Source organism: Pseudorasbora parva, chromosome 18 (assembly GCF_024679245.1).
Source record: "Pseudorasbora parva isolate DD20220531a chromosome 18, ASM2467924v1, whole genome shotgun sequence".
In the NCBI taxonomy this organism is placed as follows: Eukaryota; Metazoa; Chordata; class Actinopteri; order Cypriniformes; family Gobionidae; genus Pseudorasbora; species Pseudorasbora parva.
The window spans coordinates 33,908,154-33,933,969 of NC_090189.1; the positions used below are offsets into that span (position 1 = coordinate 33,908,154).

The window sequence follows — 25,816 nt, forward strand, 5'->3', positions numbered from 1 at the left end:
TGTTTGTATTAACAATTATGTTACTGAGTATATAAATAACTCGCATTATTCATTTCTTCAAATATATACAGACGGTTCGAAGAGTATAGAGACTGGAAGAACAGGGACTGCATTCTATGTTCCAGAGTTTAAGGTGAGGAAGGCTGGAAGGATAACAGATGGCACATCAGTATATACAGCTGAGATGACAGCTATTCTAATGGCACTAGAGTGGGTTTATGAAGTTAGACCTGATAGAGTAATAATATGCTCTGATTCAATGGCAGTTCTTGGGAGTTTATAGTCATTGCATACAAATAGAAATGACATTTTAACTGAAATCATGATCAGGTTATACAGTTTACGACAGGTGGGAATAATAATTCGGTTTATGTGGGTTCCAGCACATGTGGGAATTCATGGTAATGAAGAAGCAGACAAAATAGCCAAAGAATCATTAAAAATGAAGGAACCAAATATAAATATTTCACTTAGTAGATCAGAAGGTAAACATTTTATTTTAAAATTATGTAATAAGAAATGGCAGACAGGTTGGGACGCGAGTCATACAGGTCGGCACTATTACAAAGTACAAAATACCATAAAGAGAAGTAATATAATTTACAACTTAAGTAGAAGAGAACAAGTTATTTTCACACACTTAAGAACAGGGCATTCGAATTTAAATCATACTTTACATATTATGGGGAAGCATAACACAGGTTTATGTGATGTATGTTTAATCGAGGAGACTGTGGAACATGTTTTGTATAAATGTAAGGCTTATTATAAAGAAAGGAGGATTCTTAAGGAAGAGTTACAAGTAGTAGGGTGCCAGGAATTTACTATAGCCAATTTATTGAATGATGGTCCAAAGTCAGGAAAACAAATAAAGGCAATCATGAGATTTATTAAGAATAGTGGGTTATATTATAGGATATAGAAGTATTTAGTTCATTCTTTTCACACTCCATCACAGTAGGTGGCGGTATGCACCTTTAAAGTTGGTTTGCAACCCGCCATAAAACCCAAAAGAAGAAGAAGAAGAAGATGTTTGAGTTCGCAGATGCTGACGCCCCAATTCAACGCATGCTGACGCTCACGGTGCAGAGCTGACGCTACAGTTAGTTGACGATCCTAACGTCTCGTAGCGGTCGATCGACGGCCCTACTATAAAGTAGCAATGTACAATACAGTGGCGTTTAAGTCCATGTCAGCCTATCATTTTGTTCCTGGGCTGTCGCGGCAAAAGTCGCTTGTGCGAGGAAATCTCGAGTTCAGATTCAGTCAATCACTTTAATGGAGGACTGGCATATTATCAAACGTACGGCTGCGTTCTTCATCACCATCTGTCGTCATAACTACATTAAGCTCGCATGGATATGGTTATGCTTTTTCGATGACGATTGGGTGTAGTATTTTTCTCTCATTTTCTTTGCAAGCGTGATTAGAGCTGTCGCACCTGCTCGTGCAACGCGATCGGTCATTGTTTGTGGCTTGTTTGTGTCGTAACCACATAATGCCTTGATAATTAAAAAAAATATATATTATACACGGGCTATCATTGACAATAGTTTTGAACAGAACCGACGGTACAGCATATTTGCCTCTTTCATTCTCCCCATTAATGCAAGGCAATCATGGGGTTTAAAGTAACATGCACCCTTTAATCGGGGCGTCTCTTGAACTAAGCTGAATCACGGATCAGCTCAGTATTATGAGTTTGCTTAAGTAAATTAAAGGGGGGGTGAAACACTCAGTTTCAGTCAGTGTCATGTCAATCTTGAGTACCTATAGAGTAGCATTGCATCCTGCATATCTCCGAAAAGTCTTTATTTTTTTTATAATTATATAAGAAAGATGCGCTGTTCCGAGTCTTTCCGAAAAAAGCCGAGCGGGTGGGGGCGTATTGTGTGAGCGGAGCTAAATAATGACGTGTGCGCGCCGCTGTTGTGTTGAGTGCGTCGTAAAGCTGTGTCATCCCTAACAGCGGGAAAAACTTTATTCAAAATAAAAATATGGCTTTTAATCAGATACAGCCATACATCTATGATCCGGAATCAGACCCAGAGGCTGCAGTTGAACAGGAGCAGCAGCAAGGCAAGGCAAGGCAAGTTTATTTGTATAGCACATTTCATACCCAATGGCAATTCAAAGTGCTTTACATAGAAATTAATTAAAATAGTGGTAACAAATGCATGAGAAAAAAAAGAATACCATATGGACGAATAAAGAATTAAAAACAAGCATAGTTAAAACAGTCGTAAAGATATAGTAATTAAAATAATAATAATAATAAAAAAATAAAAATAAAAAATAAATAAGATCAAATCAAATAAAATGGTCAGATCCACAATAGATGAGAACAAAGGTAAACTAAAACAATTATAAAAAGAATAAAGAGATAAGATAGGGTGCAATCAGTCGGACATACAGTGCTCAGAGCTCATTCAGTAAATGCACAGCTGAACAGATGTGTTTTGAGTCTGGATTTGAATGTGGCTACTGTTGGAGCAAATCTGATCTGTTCAGGAAGCTGGTTCCAACTGCGGCTGGCATAATAGCTAAAAGCAGACTCTCCTTGCTTTGAGTGAACTCTTGGTATTTCTAACTGACTTGATCCTGCTGATCTGAGTGATCTGTTGGGTTTGTATTTAATCAGCATATCTGCGATGTATTGGGGTCCTAGCTCATTGAGTGATTTATAAACAAGTAATAGTACTTTAAAGTCGATCCTAAATGTAACTGGAAGCCAGCGTAAAGACCTGAGGACTGGTGTGATATGGTCATATTTTCTGGTTCTGCTCACAATCCTGGCAGCAGCGTTCTGTATGAGCTGCAGCTGTCTAATGGTCTTTTTAGGAAGGCCAGTGAGAAGGCCGTTACAATAGTCCACCCTACTGGTGATAAAAGCATGAACGAGTTTCTTGCCTGGAGACAAAACATCTAATCCTTGCAATATTTTTCATATGATAGTATGCTGATTTAGTTATTGCTTTGACATGACTACTGAAACTCAGGTCGGACTGTAAAATCACTCCAAGATTCCTGACTTGATTTTTTGTTATCAGGCCTTTAGCCTCAAGATATGCGTTCACCTTGAGAATTTCATCTTTGTTTCCAAATGTAGTGATTTCGGTTTTGTCTTTGTTTAACTGAAGATAGTTTTGGCACATCCAGTTGTTAACTTCATCAATGCATTTGCACAGGGAGTCAATGGGGCTGTAGTCATTAGGTGATAGTGCTAAGTAGAGCTGGGTGTCATCAGCATAGCTGTGGTAAGCAATATTGTTCTTTTTCATTATTTGGCTCAGTGGCAGCATATACAGGTTAAACAGGAGCGGTGCTAGAATTGACCCTTGTGGGACTCCGCATGTCATGGATGTCCACTCAGACTTATGGTCTCCTATACTCACATAATAACCTCTCCCTTCTAAGTATGATCTGAACCATTTGAGGACCATTCCAGAAAGCCCAACCCAGTTTTCCAGCCTGTCTAGAAGTATGTTGTGGTCAACAGTGTCGAATGCGGCACTGAGATCCAGTTGTACCAGAATTGATGTTTTGCCTGTATCAGTGTTTAAGCGAATATCATTTATAATCTTTATGAGCGCTGTCTCTGTACTGTGATGTGGACGGAAACCAGATTGAAAATTGTCAAAGTATCCATTTGAGCGTAAGAATTTGTTCAACTGATTGAAAACAACTTTTTCAATGATTTTGCCTATGAAGGGGAGATTTGAGATTGGTCTGTAGTTGCTCAGTATGGAGTTATCCAGATTTCTCTTTTTCAGAAGAGGCTTAACTATTGCAGTTTTAAGGGCGGTTGGAAAAGTCCCATAGAGAAGTGAGGAGTTTACCACTTCTAGGAGATCTGCTTCTAAACAGTTAAACACACTTTTGAAGAAAGAAGTGGGGAGTGTGTCTAGGGCACAGGTTGATGTTTTAAGATGCTGTACTGTGTCTTCTAAAATTTTGCAGTCAATAGCGTTGAAATCTGACATGGTAATTTTCCGAGGGTTTGGTATGATCTGACTGACCCCAGAACAACTAGAGGATGTGCTGATCGCCTTTCTGATATTATTGATTTTCTCTGAGAAGTAGGAAGCAAACTCACTGCATTTACTGTCTGAGAACATTTCACTAGGAGTCTGACTCGGGGGGTTTGTTAGTCTCTCGACAGTAGCAAAAAGAGTGCGTGTGTTGTTTATGTTTCTGTTTATAATATTTGAGAAGAAGGTCTGTCTAGCTTTGCCTAATTCAACATTGAAAGCATGAAGGGTGTCTTTATAGATGTTATAATGGACTACAAGTTTTGTCTTCCGCCAGATGCGTTCAGATTTTCTGCATTGTCTTTTCATTATTTGAACTGCTGTTGAGTTTCTCCAAGGTGCTTTTTGTTTGGTACTCTTTTTCCTGACTTTTAGAGGAGCAATATCATCAATTACACTCTTAACTTTTGAGTTAAAGGAGTCAAGGAGAAAATCAACAGAGTCTGCAGATATGCTTGGTGTTAGAGATAAAGCCTTCATAAACAGCACATTAGTGTTCAGAGTAGAAATGATCAGACAGTGCCACATCCTTAATAACAATTGATGAAATGTTTAGACCCTTACTGATAAGTAAATCTAGAGTGTGTCCACGATTGTGTGTGGGTCCATTTACATGCTGTGTCAAATCAAAAGTGTTAAGAACAGTCATGAGCTCTTTTGTTTTACTGAATTCAATATTGTCTATGTGAATGTTAAAATCCCCAGCAATAGCAAAACAGTCAAACTCTGAGGAAATTATTGATAACAGTTCTGTAAAGTCCTCAGTGAAGCCTGCAGAGTATTTCGGAGGCCTATAAATAATGATAAGCAGGATGCGTGAAGAACCTTTTAACACAATACCCAGATATTCTAGAGACAAATAGTCACCAAATGATATTTGCTTACATTGATAGAAATCTTTAAAAAGAGCAGCAACACCCCCACCTCTCCTAACAGATCTGCAAACACTCATAAAAGTAAAGTTAGGAGGGGCTGCTTCATTTAGGACTGTTGCACTACAGTTTTCTTCTAGCCACGTTTCATTTAGAAGCAGAAAATCTAGGTTGTTAGTGGTTATTAAGTCATTGACTAGAAATGATTTGTTCTTAAGTGAACGGATGTTTAAAAGCGCTAACTTAACAGTAATAATTTTTTTCTCCACATTAATCCTATTTTGGCAGGTAACAGGCAGCAGATTATATTGGTTTATTAAACGGCCTGACAAGGCCTTAGACTTTCTTTCACGTAACAGAACAGAGATAGAGAAAGAGGCAGGCACACTGGGTTCCCCCTTGTTTTGTAAACATTTGACTGTAACAAGTTTTTTGTTTTGTAAACAAGTTACTGTTATCATAGCGGGGACCCAAAACACATCACTGAGAGCTGGAATCAGTTGTTTTTGGTTCACCTACAACAGATGGAGGTGGGTGTGGGCCCTGACGTTGTGACCGAAGAAATCTCACAGGAGGAGGGCGAGGACGAGCTGGGCCCACAGGCTTAGGCGTTTGTGGGGCTCCACGATTTTTGGTCGATATTTGGGGGCTCATAGCGATCGAGTGTGATAGTCTGATTCCAGCATGAACCAAGTCCTCCATTTTCTCTGAGAAGCTCAGATGCGGGAATGCTGGAGAGAGGAATGACATGTCCGGTGAGAGGGGCTGTTTCTCTGGTGTTATCGGAAGCTGAAATATGTTGTCCTGGCTTCCCTGTCCATTTTCCAGAAAATCATCCTTGGGTGCTGAATCTTGGAGCAGATCTAATCCTTCACAGTCAGTCTGTGGTGAGCTCTGTGGGCAGGGCTCAGCTGGGAGTGTGTCTGTGAGCAATTGTTGTTGTGGGGGCGTGGTCTTATCATTGTCCTTGTGGGATGTGTCAGCCACATGTCCATTCAGCTGCTGAAAAGAAGTCCTGTGGTCGTCCATACTCTGTATCAGGTTGAGTGGGTTAGAACACACAGCTGAAGGATGATGAAGGGAAAAATAAATATTGTCCTTTAACACTCTTGCACCAAGTTTGTTTGGGTGGTGGCCATTTGATGTAAACAATTGTCTCTGGCTCCAGAAGAAATTAAAGTTGTCGATGAAATTCACTCCCTTCATCATGCAGGTTTTTTGCAGCCATGTATTAAGCCCAAGCAACCGTGAGAATCTATTTGTTCCTCTTGCTGGCAGTGGTCCACTGATGAACGGCTGAACTTTCAGTTTGCTAAGTGTTTCAAAAAGTTCATTGAAATCCCTTTTAATGAGTTCTGACTGCTCTCTCTGAATATCGTTCTTTCCTACATGAATGATAAGTCGATTTGCGGTCTTATGTTTTATCAGGATGTTCTGAATTTCCCTGTTTACATCAGAAATGGTTGCTTGTGGAAGGCAGCATGTAGTTGTATCTCTGCTGCTAATGTTTCTGACTGTAGAGTCACCCACTATCAGAGTCCTTGGCTCGGCTGCGCTCTGAGCTGAGGGCCGCTGTCTGCTCGACCTTGAGCGCCTGTTAGCATTAGTGTTAGCTGTGGGCTGATGCAATCCGTGTTCGATCACATTCCTCACGTTTGGGGATTCATCACCCTCATTCATTAATACTTCAAATCTGTTTTCAAGATGTATCGATGGTGGTCGGAAGCTAGTGTTTGCAATCCTTGTGTCTGGGGTAGAGCATGCTACTGCAGCAATATATGAAGCTCGTGACAATCTGACGTCTCGAGTGCATTTGGGTCTTGCCCCCTGTTTGTACCATCGATTAATGTGTTGATCAGTTACTTGTTTCTCTATCTGTTGAGTAGCACTAAATTTATGGGACTCACCAGCTGTGTGCAGAGGACGTTCGTGATGAAGCTCTGCTGTGTGATTCGTCCGGTTTGGTAGTTGCGCAAATAACTTTGTTTCAAGAACTGCAATCCGTTGTGAAAGTCTGTGGCAGTTTGTGCAGCAAGTAGATTCTTGAACTAAAAGAGGCATTTTCTTATCCTTTCGATAGTAGGCAGCTGTGTTTTCCCTTCCGGAATGTAAGCTGATGGAAGGGAGAGGCTGGTTGAATGAAGTGTTCGCTTTTTTGTAGAAATCCAGTCTCCAGAAAAAAAGTTAAGCTTTGTTGTTTGAGCTCTGTGTTGATTTGCTGAAGTTGAAGTTATGAGATAAAATATAGAAGCGATAGAGCAAAGCGCGGAGCAGTAAGCAAGAGCGTCCGAACAGTAGCGAAGCAGGAAGTGTAAACGCACTTTTAGCAAAAAATGACTACAGCAGGACGTCTCTATGTGGTACAAGTTATACACTAACTATATAATATGCTTAGCGACTTGTGTTATTTACATATTTATACTTGAATTATATCGTCGTATTTTTGTCTTTGAAGGTGTACATGTGGGAAGTGCAGTTGTGCACGTGTGTGTTTACGCGTGGTTTGTGTAGACAATTGTAACGTTAGTAAGCGGACTGGTTTTGCATGGCAGGCTAAGTTAGTGTTTACATAGAAAGACACGGAATAGTAGCGCATTTGAATGAATAAGCGCCCTTATTTAGTTCAACATATTTCCCCACTCTTTGTGTATTGTTGTTTGGAGTGCTTTTACAATGCACAAACATAAAGTTACACATATAGTGGCCAGCTAAACAAATGTACACGCACTACACATCGCATGCTCCATTGATCAATTAACTATACGTGATCATGTTTGGGCTACTTGATGAGCATAGGCAAAAACACAGACATTTGAATCAGTCTTACTCACAGCCTGCGGTTCTAACGTTGGGACCTTTATCGTTGGGACTGCTCCATCCTTCAGCATTAGGCGATCGGAAAATCCGGCGTTGAGCTGGGCCTTGTTTATGAAACAGTCGGCACCGAAATGCAGCGAACAGATATAAACATTCGCGCAACTCAGTTGCTGATCTGGAAAAGCAAATTCCATCCACTGTTGCCTTACCGCTGGGTTTTTGGGGAATCTGTGCAGGACTGTCTTGGTCTGGCAACCAAAAACGCACTTTTTGGTGACATTGTTATGTGCACATCACCTGTGCAGCGCATCCTACAAGCCAGCGCTTTGATGGGCGTAGCCTGTTGCTTTCGCTCTCTCCCTCTCTCTCTCTCACGCTCTTCCGGTAGAATTGTCCGTAAGGCCCATACAAGGAAATTCCGCCCCCATTAACGTCAAGGGGACGGATGATCGCAAAAAACTTGCCGAAACTTATGACTAACCGGAAGTAGTATTTTTGAAAAAGAAATACTCCCATCAAACGTCCACCTTAACTTTTGAAACTTTGTCTATGTATAGTATGGGATTCCAAGTCTTTAACAGTGTAAAAAGATCAGTATGCATGAAACAGCATTTCACCCCCCCTTTAACATGTAAACGTGCTCTTACGAGTAGTTCTTTAAAGTACAGCACCAGCATCAGTGTATTGGCTCATTAAATAATGCTATTTTGCAAGCAGCGAGTTCGCCATACAACATAATTTAAACTGATAAAATATCGAGCTTAAAGTTTGGGCCTGTTCATCCAGGAGAGTTCATTCATACATGTTTTGATCAAATGTATGTGGATCCCAGTGTTGAAACCGTCTCTTCATCATTTACATGGCTTCCTTTCTAGGAAGAAGTGTTGCAAATGTGCTCCTTGAAGATGCTTCATATTGCCTTAAACATGCGCATCTATTAATTATGTATTATAAATTAGTTAATCAAATCAAACACGCATATTTGTAATTGCGTGCTTTGTCTTTTTATTACTTCTGGTAATTTAACTCTGGCTCCGTTTTATTCACCTATATCTGGAAATGTCTGGGTTTTTTTTTAGTAGTAGTAGTAGAGCATTTTAGTATTATCAATACTATTATTTATTTTTTTAGAAACTTTATAGTGTTGCGTATCACTCTGCCTTCTGTGCTTGGATGTAGTGCTTCAATTTAAACTCATACGCGATTCTCGCTCACTCACAGCACCAAGGTTGGCCAGGTTTGCATTCAACTATATGTGATACAGCACTAATTTTATTCTGCGCTCAATTAACTGCTTCACAATGATTGCATCCTGTATGGCAACTAAACCACAGTGCAGGAACAATATTCAAATATTTTACGAATTCGGTAAGTGAGCGGATGGTGCTCCCTTTATTAATATTAATATATTTTATTAATAATGCACTTTGCATTCCGAAGAATCTCAAAAAAAAAAAAAAAAAACCCTCCAGCAGCTGTCGGTGAGAACATCTAAATAACTATCAAAGACATGTTAGCTTGGGTAAAAGGAGTTTTCAGGATTACGATATTTGTCTCAATCGCACAGTACGAACCAGGATTAGGGTATCAATGAGGATAATTGCATAATAAAACCAATGGTTTCAACTTCTCCAACTGCCGATGCAAAGAACTGCAGTTCTCCAACTTGTATACGTATAGGACATTCTCATGGATCGGGTTGCTACAAATGCAGCTCAAATGCGCAGAATCTGCTTCCTCTATCAAGGTGCTGTGTGCATGGCACTATATGTATTATAGTACAAGCAAGTTCTGACTCAAAATAGCTCAACACTTCAACTTCAAGCCATAATTTCATGCAATCACAGGTGGTGGTATGCTCTTTGTCTTTACTAATGCTCATTGTTCCTGTTTTCATTAGTATCTAGAGCTTTCATGAACTTGTCCATGGCCTAATGTGGACTATTGTGCGCCATCTCTATTTTTGCCTTTTCCACCATGAGGCCTACTGCTGTTAGCTGTGGGGCTTTGTTTTCGTTAAAGGAAATATCTCTAAGCACAGTATCCCTAATCATTCTGCACTTTTCCTACTCTCCAACGGGTCCCCATATCAAGAAGGCGATTTAAATTTACCTTATGAAAGACCTACAGTACTGCTGACCAGCTCATCTGTATAACGGACACTCTTCAGGATTATGTTCAGCCACAACAACTACTAAACAAGTTTTTATGATGGTCAAGATGATCATCTTCAGCACTCTAATCCTATAGTATGCCATTTAAGAGGACCAAAATCATCCTCGAAGCTCAGCAAGCTCCAGTTATGGTTCAGGTAAATCCCTATGCTGCTACTGGTGGTGGTGGTATATATATATATATATATATATATATATATATATATATATAATATAAAGTGTACGTGGTCTAGAAGACCCTGCGGCCTTGTCTCTGTGGTCTAACAGGCCGTGTGGCCCTGCGGCCTTGTCTCTGTGTGGCCCTGCGGCCTTGTCTCTGTGGTCTAACAGGCCGTGTGGCCCTGCGGCCTTGTCTCTTTGTGGCCCTGCGGCCTTGTCTCTGTAGTCTAGCAGACCGTGTGGCCCTGCGGCCTTGTCTCTGTGTGGCCCTGCGGCCTTGTCTCTGTGGTCTAGCAGACCGTGTGGCCCTGCGGCCTTGTCTCTGTGGTCTAACAGGCCGTGTGGCCCTGCGGCCTTGTCTCTGTGGTCTAGCAGACCGTGTGGCCCTGTGGCCTTGTCTCTGTGTGGCCCTGCGGCCTTGTCTCTGTGTGGCCCTGCGGCCTTGTCTCTGTGGTCTAGCAGACCGTGTGGCCCTGCGGCCTTGTCTCTGTGGTCTAACAGGCCGTGTGGCCCTGCGGCCTTGTCTCTTTGTGGCCCTGCGGCCTTGTCTCTGTAGTCTAGCAGACCGTGTGGCCCTGCGGCCTTGTCTCTGTGTGGCCCTGCGGCCTTGTCTCTGTGGTCTAGCAGACCGTGTGGCCCTGCGGCCTTGTCTCTGTGGTCTAACAGGCCGTGTGGCCCTGCGGCCTTGTCTCTGTGGTCTAGCAGACCGTGTGGCCCTGTGGCCTTGTCTCTGTGTGGCCCTGCGGCCTTGTCTCTGTGTGGCCCTGCGGCCTTGTCTCTGTGGTCTAGCAGACCGTGTGGCCCTGCGGCCTTGTCTCTGTGGTCTAACAGGCCGTGTGGCCCTGCGGCCTTGTCTCCGTGTGGCCCTGCGGCCTAGTCTCCGTGTGGCCCTGCGGCCTCGTCTCTGTGGTTCATACGTGTGCTTTAAAAAAAAAAAAAAAAAAAAAAAAAATTCAAATAAATACATATAATAATACTTTTGGAGGTATCAGCAAGGGCCAAAAACGTTTACAATTACGCAGCAGCAGATATTAATTGCTCATGTGTAGTGCCCATCTACAAAATATAATTTCAAGATCTGTTTAACCATCAGCAGATGGCGTTCCATGTCCATGCTTCACATGTTAACTCTTGTTCTCTATAGGAACTCCAGGACACAAGACCGGTGGGTCTATTTTATTTACTGTTTTGGGGGATAGGCTCAGTCCGGGTGGAAGCATTCTTCCACCTCATTTTTGGGGGTCGGCTGTGCCTCTGCCTTCGTCTTCAGGCAGGATATGCAGAGTCCATACCCTCTGATTGCGAGCTACGGACGGGGCCTATGCCAAAGTACTTTATTGCTTGCTGGATTGTTAATAAATGGATTATTGTCACAGTATTTATTCTCCCGAGTCTTTCTGGCAGAACTTTATTGAACACAAAGAATTTAACAAACAATTTGGCATGGTACAAAAAAAAACATACAATTCCTTAAATGGACAAAGGCAAGCATTAAAGAGAGAGTGGACAGAAAAATAAATTAATTAATTAATTAATTAAAATAAAATAAAATAAATAAACAAACACATCTAGGGGTTCTCTGCAAGATTGAACTCCTCTACCAGATTATAGAGAGTTAAAGCATTCTTTTTCTTCATTACTTTCAAAGATAAGAAGAAATTAGCTAATTCCTTATGAAATATGAAAAAGTTTGGTAGTGTTTTCAAGAATCTGTTTTTATGTAAGAGAAATTTCCCAAGAATAATAAATGTGTTAATAGCTAAATCATATGATTCTTCTTTCATAATCATACCAAAAATAATATTTTCTTTTGTTAAAACAGATACATTTTCAATTTTAGGAAATAACCAGTAATGCATATCCTCCCTAAAGGCACAGGCATAGTTACAGTCATAGAAAATATGTTCTGTTGTTTCAATCTGATCAGCACAGAAAGAGCAGTTGTTCACATCAAGACCAAATCGACATCTTAACAACTCTCTAGAAGGATAAATTCCATTAATAATCTTAAAATGGACTTCCTTTGATTTTGGTGAAACTGGGTATTTAAGGTATTTTGTTCTTAAAATTTTAACTTCAGCTTTGGAAAAGTATTGAAAAATGGAAAGTTTATTTGAGGAAAAGGGATACAATTCCTTAACAAATGCTTTCCGAGTTGTGATAATAGGTACTTTTAAATTAGTGAGAGAAATTCCGTTCACCAAAAGCTTAGGAAGAGAAGGAGTTATATTACTTTCATATGAATTGAGAGACAACTGGATTATCGATTGTGGAATTGCTTTGATGATAACATCATATTGTTTCCTGTCAATTAACATGAATCTTGAACAAAAATTCTCAAAAGAGATAATTCCAGTATTGTCTAAAATATGCATCACAGACCATATTCCTTTCTCCCAACAATTTTTGTAAAATAAAGACTTATTCCTAAAAGTCACACATCTACAATTCCACAAGGGGATATTATGGGGACTGAAGTTATGCTTATAGATCAATTTCCAATGAAGTAGAACCAGTTGATGAAACAATGACAATTTAACAGGGAGTCTTTTAAGGTCATAGTCGCATCTAAGGAGAAAATTAATTCCTCCTAATTTCATAAAAATTTGGTTGGGGATATGGAACCAAAAACTATTTTAATTTTTCAAAAAAGATCTTAACCAGTTTGTTTTAATAGTGCCATTAATGCATTCAAAACCGATGGCTTTTAGGCCTCCTTCTTCAAAGTCTTTGACCAAAGTTCCTTTTCTAATGTAGTGTGTTTTTCCTTTCCAAATAAAATTAAAATTGGCTTGGTTTATAGCTTTTATTACATTATTAGAAAATGAAATTGAGTAAGCAGGGTAGATAAGTCTAGAAATGCACTCCAATTTCGTGAGAAAAATTCGGCCAATAATAGAGATATCCCTTTGAGACCACAAATTCAAATAAGTTTTGCACTTTTCTAAATTATTCCAAATGTTAAGATTATTAAGTGACGTGTTATCCTTTGTGATGTGAATCCCTAAGTATTTAACAGTATCTTTTATAGGAATATTATAAAAAATAAACAGAGGGGAATTATGAATTGGTAATAATTCACATTTTTTAATGTTTAGTTTCAAGCCAGATGCCCTAGAGAAAATCTCCACAGTTTGAAGAATTTTTGGAACTTGGTTAATGTTTTTCATAAAAATGGTTGTGTCATCAGCCAATTGACTGATGACTAATTTTTTGCCAAATACTGTTAATTTTTCAAAATCAGAGTTTTTAATAAGAATGGAGAGCATTTCGGCTGCAGCAATAAAGAGCAATGGAGAAATGGGACAACCTTGTTTAATTCCTTTATCAATTGAAAATCTTGTTGTTGTACCCTGTGGTAAAATAATAGAGCTATTAGTGTCTTTATAAATTAATTTAACCATATTGATGAAATTCTCCCCTAATCCAAATAATTGTAATGTATGAAACATAAATTTGTGTTCGACTGTATCAAACGCTTTAAAAAAAATCTAAAAATAAAATAAAACCTTCATCCTCAATTAAATAGTTATAATCCAGTAAGTCAAGCACAAGTCGTATATTATTGTGAATTGATCGGCCCTTTAAAAAACCTGATTGTGTCTCTGAAATTATCTGTGAAATACCCGTTTTTAATCTATTGGCATAAATATGAGTAAAGATTTTATTGTCATTATTAAGCAGGGTTATAGGTCTAAGATTGTCTATTAATTTAGGATTTTTCCCAGGTTTGGGGATGAGAGTGATAATTCCTTGTTTCATAGAAGGTGGAAGAATATGAGAAACCGATATTTCTTTTAACATATGAAAAATAAGGTCTTTAATATACTCCCAAAAATGCCTATAAAAATTACTTGTTAATCCGTCTGAACCGGGAGATTTGTCTAAAGATAAACATTTCATGGCTTTTTCCACTTCATCCATAGTGATATCTGCATCACACACATTTTTAAAATTATCATCTACTTTGGGAATCCAATCTTTAATATGCTCAAAGAAGGCATCGGCGTGTATGTGTGAATAAGAGGAGTAAAGTTTGCTACAGAAACTGTAAATCTCCTTAGAAATTTTATCAGGATCGGTACATTCTTGATTATTGAAAGAGTCATAACACTATTACGCTCTTGTCTCCTTTTTTCCAATCTACAAAAATACGTTGAGCTCCTTTCACCTTCCTCTATCCACTTCGCTCTCGATCTTATAAAAGCACCTTTGGCTTTGTCAACATAAATGTTATCCAGTGATGTTTGTAGGAGAAGAAGTTTTTGTTTGTCATCAGCTGTTAAGAGGTTTTTAAAACAAATACTATTTATTTCTTGAATTATTTACAATTCTTTTTTTCCTATTCCTGCTTAATAATTTACCATAAAAAATGGAGATCTGACGTACCTTATATTTTGTATATTCCCATTTTTCTCTATACGTTTTAAGAGTTGAATTATGTTGTTAATTGTAGCTATAATTTTTTTTACAGAATGGTTCACTATTTAAAAGATTAGAATTAAATTTCCATCCTTTTCTGAATTGAAATGATTCACCGAATTTAAGAGTAAGTTTAATCATGCAATGGTCAGTGAGAGGTGCGGCCGAAACTGTTGACCTTGACTCCAGACAAGATTTTAACTCAGAGACTAACCAGAAATCTATTCTGGATTTACTAGAACCATCTGGCCTAAACCAAGTGAAGCCTTGAGTATTAGGGTTTGTATTGCGCCACCGCCATACATCTATTAATTTGAATACATTACAAAACTCAAGCAATATGGGATTATAATGATGCCTCAGATATTTTGAAGGACATCTATCAAGCCATTCATCTATTACCATATTAAAATCTCCTCCAAAAATAAAATCTTCAGTAGGAAACCTCTGAGATAAATCCTTTACTACCCTTGTAACCTGATCAATTAGGATTTTGTTTTGGCTATGACTATTATATCCATATATATTTCCTAAAATCAAAAAGTTTTTATCCATTTCAAAAACACAAATTATCCAATGGCCACACGTATCCCTAACAGTTCGTAAAATATTCCCATGAAAGTTATAAAAAAGTATAGCAACACCTGCTGACCTATTTGAGCCATGAGAAAACAGTATTTTATCTCCCCATTGGTTTGACCAGAATTTCTCATCTAAATCAACAGAGTGAGTTTCTTGAAGAAGAAAACATTGAGCTCTTTCATTTTTACAAAAAAGGAAAATAGATTTTCTTTTAACAAAATCTCTTAGACCCCTAGTGTTTAGTGAAACAAAAGAAAACATCTGATTCTGAGAAAACATATAGAAGGAAAATAAATAAATAGTACACAACAAAAAAAGAAAAAAGAAAAAGTGTTTTTTTGTTTAAGGTTTGAACACAACTACACAGCCCCTTTCAAACATTAAGTGTAGGCTGAATGAGTAATACAGATATGTTCCTTCTAATTTGGTTCCTTCCGTTTTTATTCTTAAGGTACAAACAGGACTTTAAAGATTAGACTATACATTCATTTGAACGTTTTCCCTCTGTAAATCTTATAACATTAAGCTATCAGAATTGAAATAAGGAAAGAGTTAACAGAGCCTACTTGTTAAAAAAAAATTAACAAGTATAAGGGATTTTTTTTTCTCCCCTTTTTCTCCCCCATTATAATTGAAACGAAAACTTAACATTGCAACATCACTTTTTAACTACTAGGGCATGCACTTAGAAGAATTATATGGTTGGAGGAGTATATCAACGTAAAGTCATTTAACTGAACCTGTTAGAGTGAGAAGTACATGACCTGCTTAGGCCTGAAACAGTTTAATCCAGAGTAACCCTTTTACCGTTGATGTAGCCCACATGCCCTCGGTAGTAGACGTTCTGTCCCGCCGCCCTGGCTTGCTCCATCTTCGGCCATGCCGCTGCACGAGCCTCTCTGTCAGCTTTACAAAAGTCTTGTTTAAAGTGAATCCCCAAGTCTTTGCAGAGCTTAGAGTTTTTGGATAACTGGATGATAATTTGGCGATCTCTCTCTTCTTCTTTTCTCCCGATCCGGTGAACAGTATCAACGATCGATTCCATCGACGTCTTCCATTGCGGCGCTAACTTGGACAGGATGCTCATGACAACATCTCGAGTATTTTCATTAACTTTTTCTTTCAGGCCGTGTATTTTAACATTCCAGCGTCTCTTGTAACGCTCCAACTCAGTGACCCTTTGCTTCAGCTCCTCGTTTTCCTTTACGAGACGAGGCATTTCTTTTTCCATGTCTTGTATTTTGACTTTGCATTCTTTGATTTCCGTAGCGGTCAGCTCTACTAGTCTGGTGATATTAGGTTCCATAAACGAGTTTTCTCTTAGCTGAACACCAAAGCTGTCAATTTTGGAAGTTAGCTTTTCTATAGCATCAACCAGAGATGCGTTTGAAGTTTCAACAGAATCCTGTGAGGTCTTGACTTTTGAAGGTGGCACAGTACTTTTAGTTGGAATGGCAGGGGAACTTTTTCTCTTGGTCCCGGTCACGTTACTGATTGTAACATCCATCGGCAGCGAGTAATCATGGTCAGTGTTTGTTTGGCCTGAGGTGGCTGCTAATCTAGATTCAGGCTTCCCACTCGGCATGATCAGTTAGAACTTCAGATATAATTTAAAACTGTGTCGTTAAGTATGTCAATAATAGATGCGAGTAAACTTATTTACTCAATCACCTTGATATTTCACCTTAATTTCAGGGCATTGAACGAGAGCTCAAAAAGTGCTGCTTGCCTGGTCCGCCATCTTGCCACCCCTGGGGCAGGACTGGAGTATTGTCACGTTGAGTTAAATAAGATGATTTTCAGCTGAACAGCGAATGAGAAAGCTCTGAGATCATAAGTGGCGTGTACCAAGACATAAACATGCTGTACATTGCTGTACATGTCATTCAACTCTACAAATCAGCATAATTCAGTGAGAAATGAATTGAAATGTTATTCTGTATGATAAAATATTTTGCAAACATGTTTGATAAATCTATATTTGTCCAAATATGCACATGCTTTGACTAAGTGCCTAAACGGATGTTGTTTAGTACATGAATGTGACCCCAAATAAAACGGAGAAAACGTGACTGGCTTTTGATTCTTGTTGATTTTCTATTCAAAATATCGCTCATAACAGATCGATTATAATGCACTCCTGACATAAATTAAGAAAGTATTGTTGCTGCAACCTCATTTTATCATAAACATTGGTCAAATAACTAAGCTGAAGGCTTTAACTTAATCTGTAAAAATTTGTTTTAATTATAAAGATTAGAGTGTGATGTTTTAACCTGCATTAAATGTTGACATCAGTAATCTGGGGCTGTATACGATCTTTGACTGGAAAGGGGTTATGTTATAGCGCCACCTATGATATGATCTCCATAAAACTTACCATGCTTCTTCAGCTTTATACAACACATATTCCCGAACAATTATCATGAAGTTCTGAGTTTTCCCTTAGGATTTATAGGCTTTTGAGTGTATTTCGCCACACCTCTTTTCTAAATGTCCCTGCTATAGCCGTCCAAATGCAAAGGGTCAGTTGTTCTTTTTTTTTTTTTTTTTTTTTTTAAGATTATTGATCTAGAGACTCCAGAGAATTGTCCTAGACTAGTTTGGTTCTGATCAGGATAAAACCAGGGACTAGTTTGCAAAAGTAGGTTTTTAACATAATTCCGAATATTTAATGAAAGATTTGATTGAGAGCAATCGTTATAGAGGCAAAGTTGTTCAGCATGAGGAGATCTATCAAATTATATGCATATGTTGTGAATGTGTGCAACACCATGTGATTACAGAGCCATAAAACTCATTTTTGAGTTTTTCAAAACGCCAACTAGTGGCCAATTTCTTTTAAAATTGTTACAGACCTTTGGAACCATGAGTCAAACATGCCCATCAAGTTTTGTTTCCATCGGTCTCAGTTAACTCCAACTTATAGGTGCTCAACTTCAATGGCTGATGGCAGCCATGTTTTTTTTAGATACTCTAATGTCCTCAAAGACATACATTGGGCCGTGGACCAAGAGACTGCACACTAATATTCAAGTCAATCGGACTAACGGTCAGATGATTATAGCCATACAGTTTTTATGTTTTTTTTTTTAAATTATAGTGCCACCTAGAGCCACCTAGCGCCACCTATGATTTTTTATTGTGACTAAGCCCATACATATGTGTACCAAGTTTAGTTATGATATCTCGTTTCTTTCTTGACTTATAACCTCATTAATAAAATAGGCTCCGCCTTGAACATCCATTTCTGACTCCATAGAACATTTCTGCACTGGTTTGGTTCCTATTGGTAAAAAAAACAGGGACAAATTTTCAAAAGTAGGTTTTTCAAAAAACCTAAAATATTTAAAGATATTTCAGTTTGGTCTGCATGATGTGTTTTACGGCAGAATAAAAAACGCTACAAATACAATAGGTTTTCAAGCACTTCGTGCTTGAACCCCCAATAAAGAAGGAGTAAAAGGGCATAAAAAGGCTTTTATATATATAAAATAAAATAAAAACTATAGGGTCTCAGCACTTGATTTTTTTTTTTTGGATCAAAATTTTTAAAATTTATTCATATTCCAGGAACATATCAAAGCTCCAATGAACTATATACAGACAGATGCCATGAAAACAGTCCACATTGAGAAGAAAAAAATAAATAAAATAAAATAAAAATAATAATAATAGTAAGTTATAAACTAGATAGATAAGTAATAATAAATAATAAATACATATACATATGTATACACATATATGAAAAGAATGAAAGAAAAGAAAAAGTAGAATGTCAACATTTCAGCTTGTCTAATAATATCTTTGCTATTTCTGTCCAACTCTGAATAGTTTTTTCCTTTGCGCCGTTGAGCTTGGCAGTGGTACTTTCTAGTAAGACAATGTCTCTGAAGTAGGATAGCCAAAGGAAAGTTGTTGGGATGGATGGTTCTATCCATGGTTTTAGAATAGTCTTTTTGGCAACAGTGCTTGCTGCCAATATGGTCCTGTTTTGGTGAGCGTTTAGTTGGAGAGCGGAATCGTCTAAAAGCAGAAATATCACAGGGTCCTGAGGTATATTAACGTGTAGAATGTCAGAAAGAGTCGTACAAACAAAAGTCCAGAAAGGAACCACTGTTGGGCATTCCCAAAACATGTGCAAATAAGAACCTACTGTAGATGTCGTACATAAATGACAGTATGGATTAGGTACTATAGGGGGTATCAGGGTCTAGCCACTCCCACAGAGGATGTGGCAAGACGCCAGTGACCCAAGGGACGCCATAAGCTTTCAAGGCTGACCTCAATCTTAAATATAAAAAGAAAGAAAATCCAGGTAAGGAGAACTCTATGTTTAAGTCCTGAAATGATTTGATGCCCTCGTCACCGAAAATATCATTCAGGGTGTGAACAGCTATACCAAGCTTTAAAAACAAAGGGTTTGTTACCAGTACGTAAAGCAGCATTATGCCATAATGGTGTTAATTTGGTGTATAAAAAGGGGCCTCCCATGATTTTCTCAATCTTTTTCCACACATCAAGGGAGTATTCGACAATTGGTCCATAGTTTTTCTTAGAGCATTTGGAGATACCTGAAAAGGGTAGATCTTGTAGGCGAACAGGATGGGTAATATTCACTTCTAAATCTCGCCAAGGAACCAGAGAATCAGGATTGACCCAGGTCTTGATTGGTCTTATTTGAAACGCCAAGTTATATAATTTGAAATCAGGAAATGACAGACCCCCATCCAGTTTCTTACGCTGCATTGTCTTGAGTCAATCAACCCTAGGAAGCACATTCATTTTAATAGTGGATATTCTTCCGTGAAGAGCTAAACATAAGGGGGACCACCTCTCTAAATCTTCTTTGATCTTATTCAGAAGGGTTTGATAATTACATTTAGGAATAAGATGAATTGGATGAGATATGGTGATTCCCAAATATGTAAACTGTTTAACAATGGGGATCACGGGAGGCAGGAAAGATGTTTCGGCCAGGACTTTTTACTGCGCCGAGCAGAAGTACTCTCAGAAGTGCTAATCCGCCATACATTATAGTTCTCCTTTTTAATCCGATTAGAGAAGTACCACATTTTATTTTGTCACCATACTTGATCGTTCAACTATTCGTGTAACTGTATTTAAATAGGGAAAAGATGGAGGTGTTTGGTACTTCTAACTTGATCTCTGTTTGGTACCATAGTGAATGAACTGGGCTTAGTGCTCTAAGCTAAATGCTATCAGATCATCACCGCGCGTCAGAGAGATTGAGTGCACGCACTGCGACGAGAGAGGCATGTATCAACTCGTTTTAGTTAAGGGAATAACATAGTTTAATATGAAAAAGCGGTGAAGTAACCCTTTAAGTCGCACACACAGTGAATTCAGACTCGACTTGAGACTCGTCCTCGAAAAACTTCAGACTCGACTTGAGCTGCGGGACATCATTAAAAATAATGTTTATTTTTAGTAGGGCAGTCAAAATTAACGCGCTAGTTAACGAAAATTCATTTTAACGGCACTTAATTATTAATGCAGTGCGCATTTTTTGTTTAACCTGTCACCCATATTTGGAGAAATTGAGATCAGCCATAGATGTAAGCTAGTAATGCAGCAGTAGCAAACATTGATAGGGGAAAAAAGGGTTAACAAAAACATTACTCTGAAACAAGTGCAGTTATAGCCTACATAAGATACGATATTTTCTACTTAACTTTTATTAGACTCCTGGTCGAAAAGTGCGTTTTTTTCACTGAGCGCATTCTCTGCCGTCCGAGCGCGATGCACTAAAGCTCACTCTCTCTCATGTCTGAGGTAAATCATTAACACCATCACCGCTTACAGTACATGTCTTTTATTGAACTAAATACATTAAATCGGCTAAAATGAATACGCAGGTTAGTTTTCTGAACAAGAGCGCTCCCGAGTCCGCGCTAAGCTTGGAACATACTCTGCAAGAACAAAGAAATGTGTTTGTTTTCTCGAAGCGGCAAGAACAAGAACAAAGTTCGTTCTGGCCAGTGCATTCATACTTCACGAGAAAAGCAGGTGCCGATCATCTACGTTTCTTCGCATTAACCACGGCCACTTTAAATGTATGACCAATCACACAATAGTTCTCAGACACCCGCAAGAAAAAGTTCTGCTCAGGCGATGTGTCGAGAACAAGAACTGTTGTATTACTGTTGGCAGTGTTAGATTTTTATAGAAATTCACAGTCGACCCACAGTCTAGTTTTATTGGCGATTCATTACTATTCAGTCAAACTTCACTGAATTGTTTTTACTGCCAACAGTAATACATTTATATTTCCTTTAAAACAATACTGAACTTTCAAATATTGAAGTTGCTAGCCTTATACTATTATTAAGAATACAGTGGTGCAGGGACAATGTCAGAAAGAAAAGTAATTTGCTGCTTGTTCCTATGAGCTTTTCCTATGTTTTTATTAACATTTTTTATAATGGGTTTTTGGCAACACTTTACAACAAGGTTTCATTAGTTAACATTAATTTAATAACTAACTGTATTTGTTCATCTTTGTTAATGTTAATTAATAAAAAATACAGATGTTCATGGTTCACTTTTGGTTTTTGAATTCCCTAATGGGTGTTGTAAATTACATTAAATAAGTAAATTACATTTACTTTCTGTGCTTAAAGCGAGAGCAGATAAAGAGGGTCACAAGCCAGTGGATCAAGACAAAATAATTAAGCTTGTCAGATAAAACCACATGTATAGAAATAAACTTTCCCTATAAAATAAAAAGTCACACATTTAAGTGAATGTGTAACTAATTTTAATCTAGAACATCCAGCTACTACATGAAGAGGTTAACATGTCATTTAATATAAAGAAATTAAACAGATTTAAGCACTTAAATTGAGCCAATGTAATACAGCAGATTGTGGTACTGCAAGTTTTTATAATTTCACATAGAAAAACAAAGAATTATTCTGAAGGCGAGACAGAATCTGCTTTTAAAAACCAAAGCAATTACATAATTGTTGAGTAAAGAGCAGCAAGAATTTAATTTCTACCAAATCATCATTGACCAAAAGTCTACTTTAGTTATATAACCATGTTGAATGTCAAAACCATTTGATTACACAAACAAAAGTAAATGTATTAAGCAAGTCATTTAAGTTATCCTTTTTATTTTATAGTAAAGAAATCAGTAATTACATACAACTTTATTGCCCATATAGATTAATAAACTTAATTCAAACTAAACTACCCCATGACCAAACTTGACTGGTTTCAATATATTTCCATTTCAACCCGATCACACATAAATGCGTATAAATAGTACGAGTGTGCAATGTCGTGGAATGTATACGCCAAAACTCATTTTGGCGTGCATATGATACGCTGTTTTTCGCGTGCATATGATACGCACTTTATGGCGTATATATGACACGCTCTTGGGTGGGTTTAGGGTGGTGGGGCGTATATATGACACGCTCTTGGGTAGGTTTAGGGTGGTGGGTTCGTATGTATAATACGCCATAAAATGCGTGTCATATGCACGCGAAAAACAGCGTGCCATAGACACGCCAAAATGAGTTTTGGTGTATACATTCCATGACATTGCACACTCGTACTATTTATACGCATTTTTGTGAGAATAGCCTGTTCCATTTACACTTGACTTTCACTGAACAGCTCATGTACATTTAAATGGACTGAACCCACCATTGTTTCACAAGTGCTTTTGCTCAATTAGACAAGATTAGAAAATTCATAGACAACAACACTTTTTCTTATGAGTCAGTAGATTAGAGGAGCAGGTGAAACGTTTCCGACATGAAGAGCACTGGTGCGGCTTCTCTCCAGTGTGAACTCTCTCGTGTGATTTCAAGGTTGTTGAGTGAGAGAAACTCTTTCCACAGTGTGAGCATTTGTATGGTTTTTCTCCAGTATGAATTCTCTGGTGTCTTTTAATGTTGCTCAATGTACTAAAGCTCTTCCCGCAATCAAAGCACACATGTGGTCTCACACCAGTATGAATCGTCAGGTGAACTTGTAAACTTTTCAGTAATGAAAAACTTTTTCCACAAAAAGAGCAAACATGAGGCTTCACACCAGCATGAACTTTAAGGTGTTCTCTTAAGTTTTGGTCAAAAACAAATGTTTTTTCACACTGATTACAGCTGAATGATCTCACTCCAGAGTGACAGCGCAGATGAATGTTGAGATTGATTTTGGATGTAAAACTCTTTCCACACTTAGTGCATGTGAATGGTCTTTCTCCAGTGTGAATTTGTAGGTGCCTCTTCAAGTGTCCTTTCAGAACAAAACTCTTTCCACACTGAGTGCATGTAAAAGGTCTCTCTCCAGTGTGAAATCTCATGTGTCTCTTTAGGTTTGATTTATGTGTGAAACTGTTTCCACACTTGGTGCAGATGAAATAATCTTTTTCACCAGTTTTTCGAGTGCTTTTCTGTGTCAAATACTTTTCACTCTGTGAAATTCTGTTTCCATCTTCATTTGTGAAATCATGCTGTTTGTCTTCATTCACTTCCATTGAGTCTAAAATCAACAAATTAATTTCAAATAATTTAAATAAAGAAGGACAAATGTAAAACAAAAATTAAGTGTAGTACAAACCTAGTTTACGGAGTCTACTAGCATCTAGTTTTAGATGTATTGTTAAAAGTCAGTTTTAATCTTAAGATTCCTCATCAGTCATTAAAGGAATAGTTCACCCAAAAAGTTAAATTCTGTCATAATTTATTTACCCTCATGTTGCTTTCTTCTGCTGAACACAAAAGATTATAGTTAAAATTATGTTTAACAAAGCAGATAGAACAACAATTCACTACCATAGTATTGTTTCCTATTATGGTAGTGAATGGTTGTTCTATCTGCTTGGTTGCAAACATTCTTCCAAATATCTTGTGTTTAGCAGAAGAAAGAAACTTCATACATGTTTAAAACAACTCATTTATGTGAGCTACCCCAGAATTTGAGAACCCCAGATGACAGAATTTAAATTTTTGGGTGAGCTAGCCCTTTAAATAGAATGAAGGAAAACACCAACCTATTTGTTCCTCTGTATCTTCATCTTTTATTCTGCAGCTTTCTTCTTTAAACTCCATCTTTATAATAGCGTCAGCAGTTTCTCCTGGAGTAATTCCTTCTGCTTGCTGCTTCTTCTCCTGTGGGAAGATGGGAATATTCCTCAGCATTTAAATTCACGAACAGCGTGGGACAGCTTCACTGACTGAAGGTGTGAATTGTGGTCACTGTTGCTCATTTAGCAGATGATGTCCATCACATTACAATCACTCATACAGGTGTAAGTGTTTGGCTCAAATAATTGTTTAGAAACAATTATTTCCTTTTCAAAATACATCTAATTGGTTTTTGTGACATATTTTGCATTATTTATGCAAAAGATTATCATAGACAGGCTTTAGTTTTATGCTAGAACAAACAAATACTCTTGAGCTTAAATTCCTTTGTTAATGGTAGGCTGTCTTAAATCAGCCACTCATATTGTTACACCTTGTCTACCAGGTTTCATTCATTCATTAGCCTACTTAAAATATCGATCAAATCAATTCATTGCCTTCACAAATTATAATGTGAACAATCAGTCATTACCATCTTAAATTCCACACGCATAACGTAATCTACAACGGTTCATTTAAAAACGGACATGAAAGCAATCATTCCTTTTTCGAACACAGAATCGGATTAATTCAGTTACATTAACATTAACGTTTTAATATACCAAGCATTTAGATTTTATCTGATAAATAATACAATGGATGTACTTACAGTGAAAAACACAACAGATGTACAGCAGCACGAACGGATTTTAATCTCCTAACATGCACTCGTGAACGTTTTTGTCCTCCTGTCTCCTGATTCGGGACAGTGTTGCCACCTTGTGGACAAACGAATTACTGCAAAAATGGTAATTACTGGAATGTGTCCTATGCTGTGACATAGAAAGAATTGAGCCTATATAGAGTATCACACCAAAGGACCACAGAAATTAACACTTTAATAGAGGTTTCAAAAAAAACTTCACAGTAACATGACCTTCAACTAATTAAACTTGTCGGTGCATGGAATTGCCTGATTTAAAATCAGGAAATGTTGTCACACTGGAGGACAGGAAAGTCCCACTTAACATCAGGCATCAGAATTGCCCTCCATTCAATTCATGAATTTGAAGTTGAATTGAATTGACTCCACCTAACAGGAAGTTGAATTTCAATTACAATTGGAATGACAGAAGATGGAATTAAATTCATGGCAAGTCAAAGAAATGACCATACAGTCCATACAGTGACACAACAGAAAGAATGTGTTGAGTCATATTTAGTGTTAGGAAGGTTACTTTTGGAAATGTAATTGCTTGCTTTTATAAGTTACCCTTTATAAATGTGGTTTGGATAACTTTATCAATGCAAAGTACTTTTTTACTTTTAATATGATTAGTAACTAATTGAATTAACACATTTTACCTCAGTAAAGCCGGGAGCACACTGTGCGATTTTGCCCACGGTTTGGCCGTCTGAGACAAATTTAGCAAATAAAAGATTCCTCTGATCCTAGGCTAAAATCTGACGTGTGGAGAACAGAGGTGGAGAAAAAGCCTGCAGCATTATCCAGGCTGCCACATTAGTGGGGACCTTTGGCACATACCCTTCCCTCGGGAACAAAAAAGCTTTCACCATAAAAGGTACAAACTCAAGACAAGAGGGAGACACTGACAGAGCCTGCAAATCCCCGATTCTTTTAAGGGATGATGAGATAGTTA

The 25,816-nt window shown here is 37.9% G+C and overlaps 1 protein-coding gene across 1 annotated transcript; it reads right to left on the reverse strand.

The window, feature by feature from the left end:
* Nucleotides 1-21,868: 21,868 nt before the first annotated feature.
* Nucleotides 21,869-24,951, reverse strand: LOC137046368 (gastrula zinc finger protein XlCGF57.1-like). The gene is made up of 3 exons (XM_067423558.1): nt 24,826-24,951; nt 24,083-24,200; nt 21,869-23,571 (listed from the first exon to the last, which is right to left on the reverse strand). Exons 2-3 carry the CDS (start codon nt 24,138-24,140, stop codon nt 22,781-22,783), a joined length of 849 nt encoding a protein of 282 aa, XP_067279659.1. The 5' UTR covers nt 24,141-24,200; nt 24,826-24,951; the 3' UTR covers nt 21,869-22,780.
* Between the last annotated feature and the right edge of the window lie 865 nt (nt 24,952-25,816).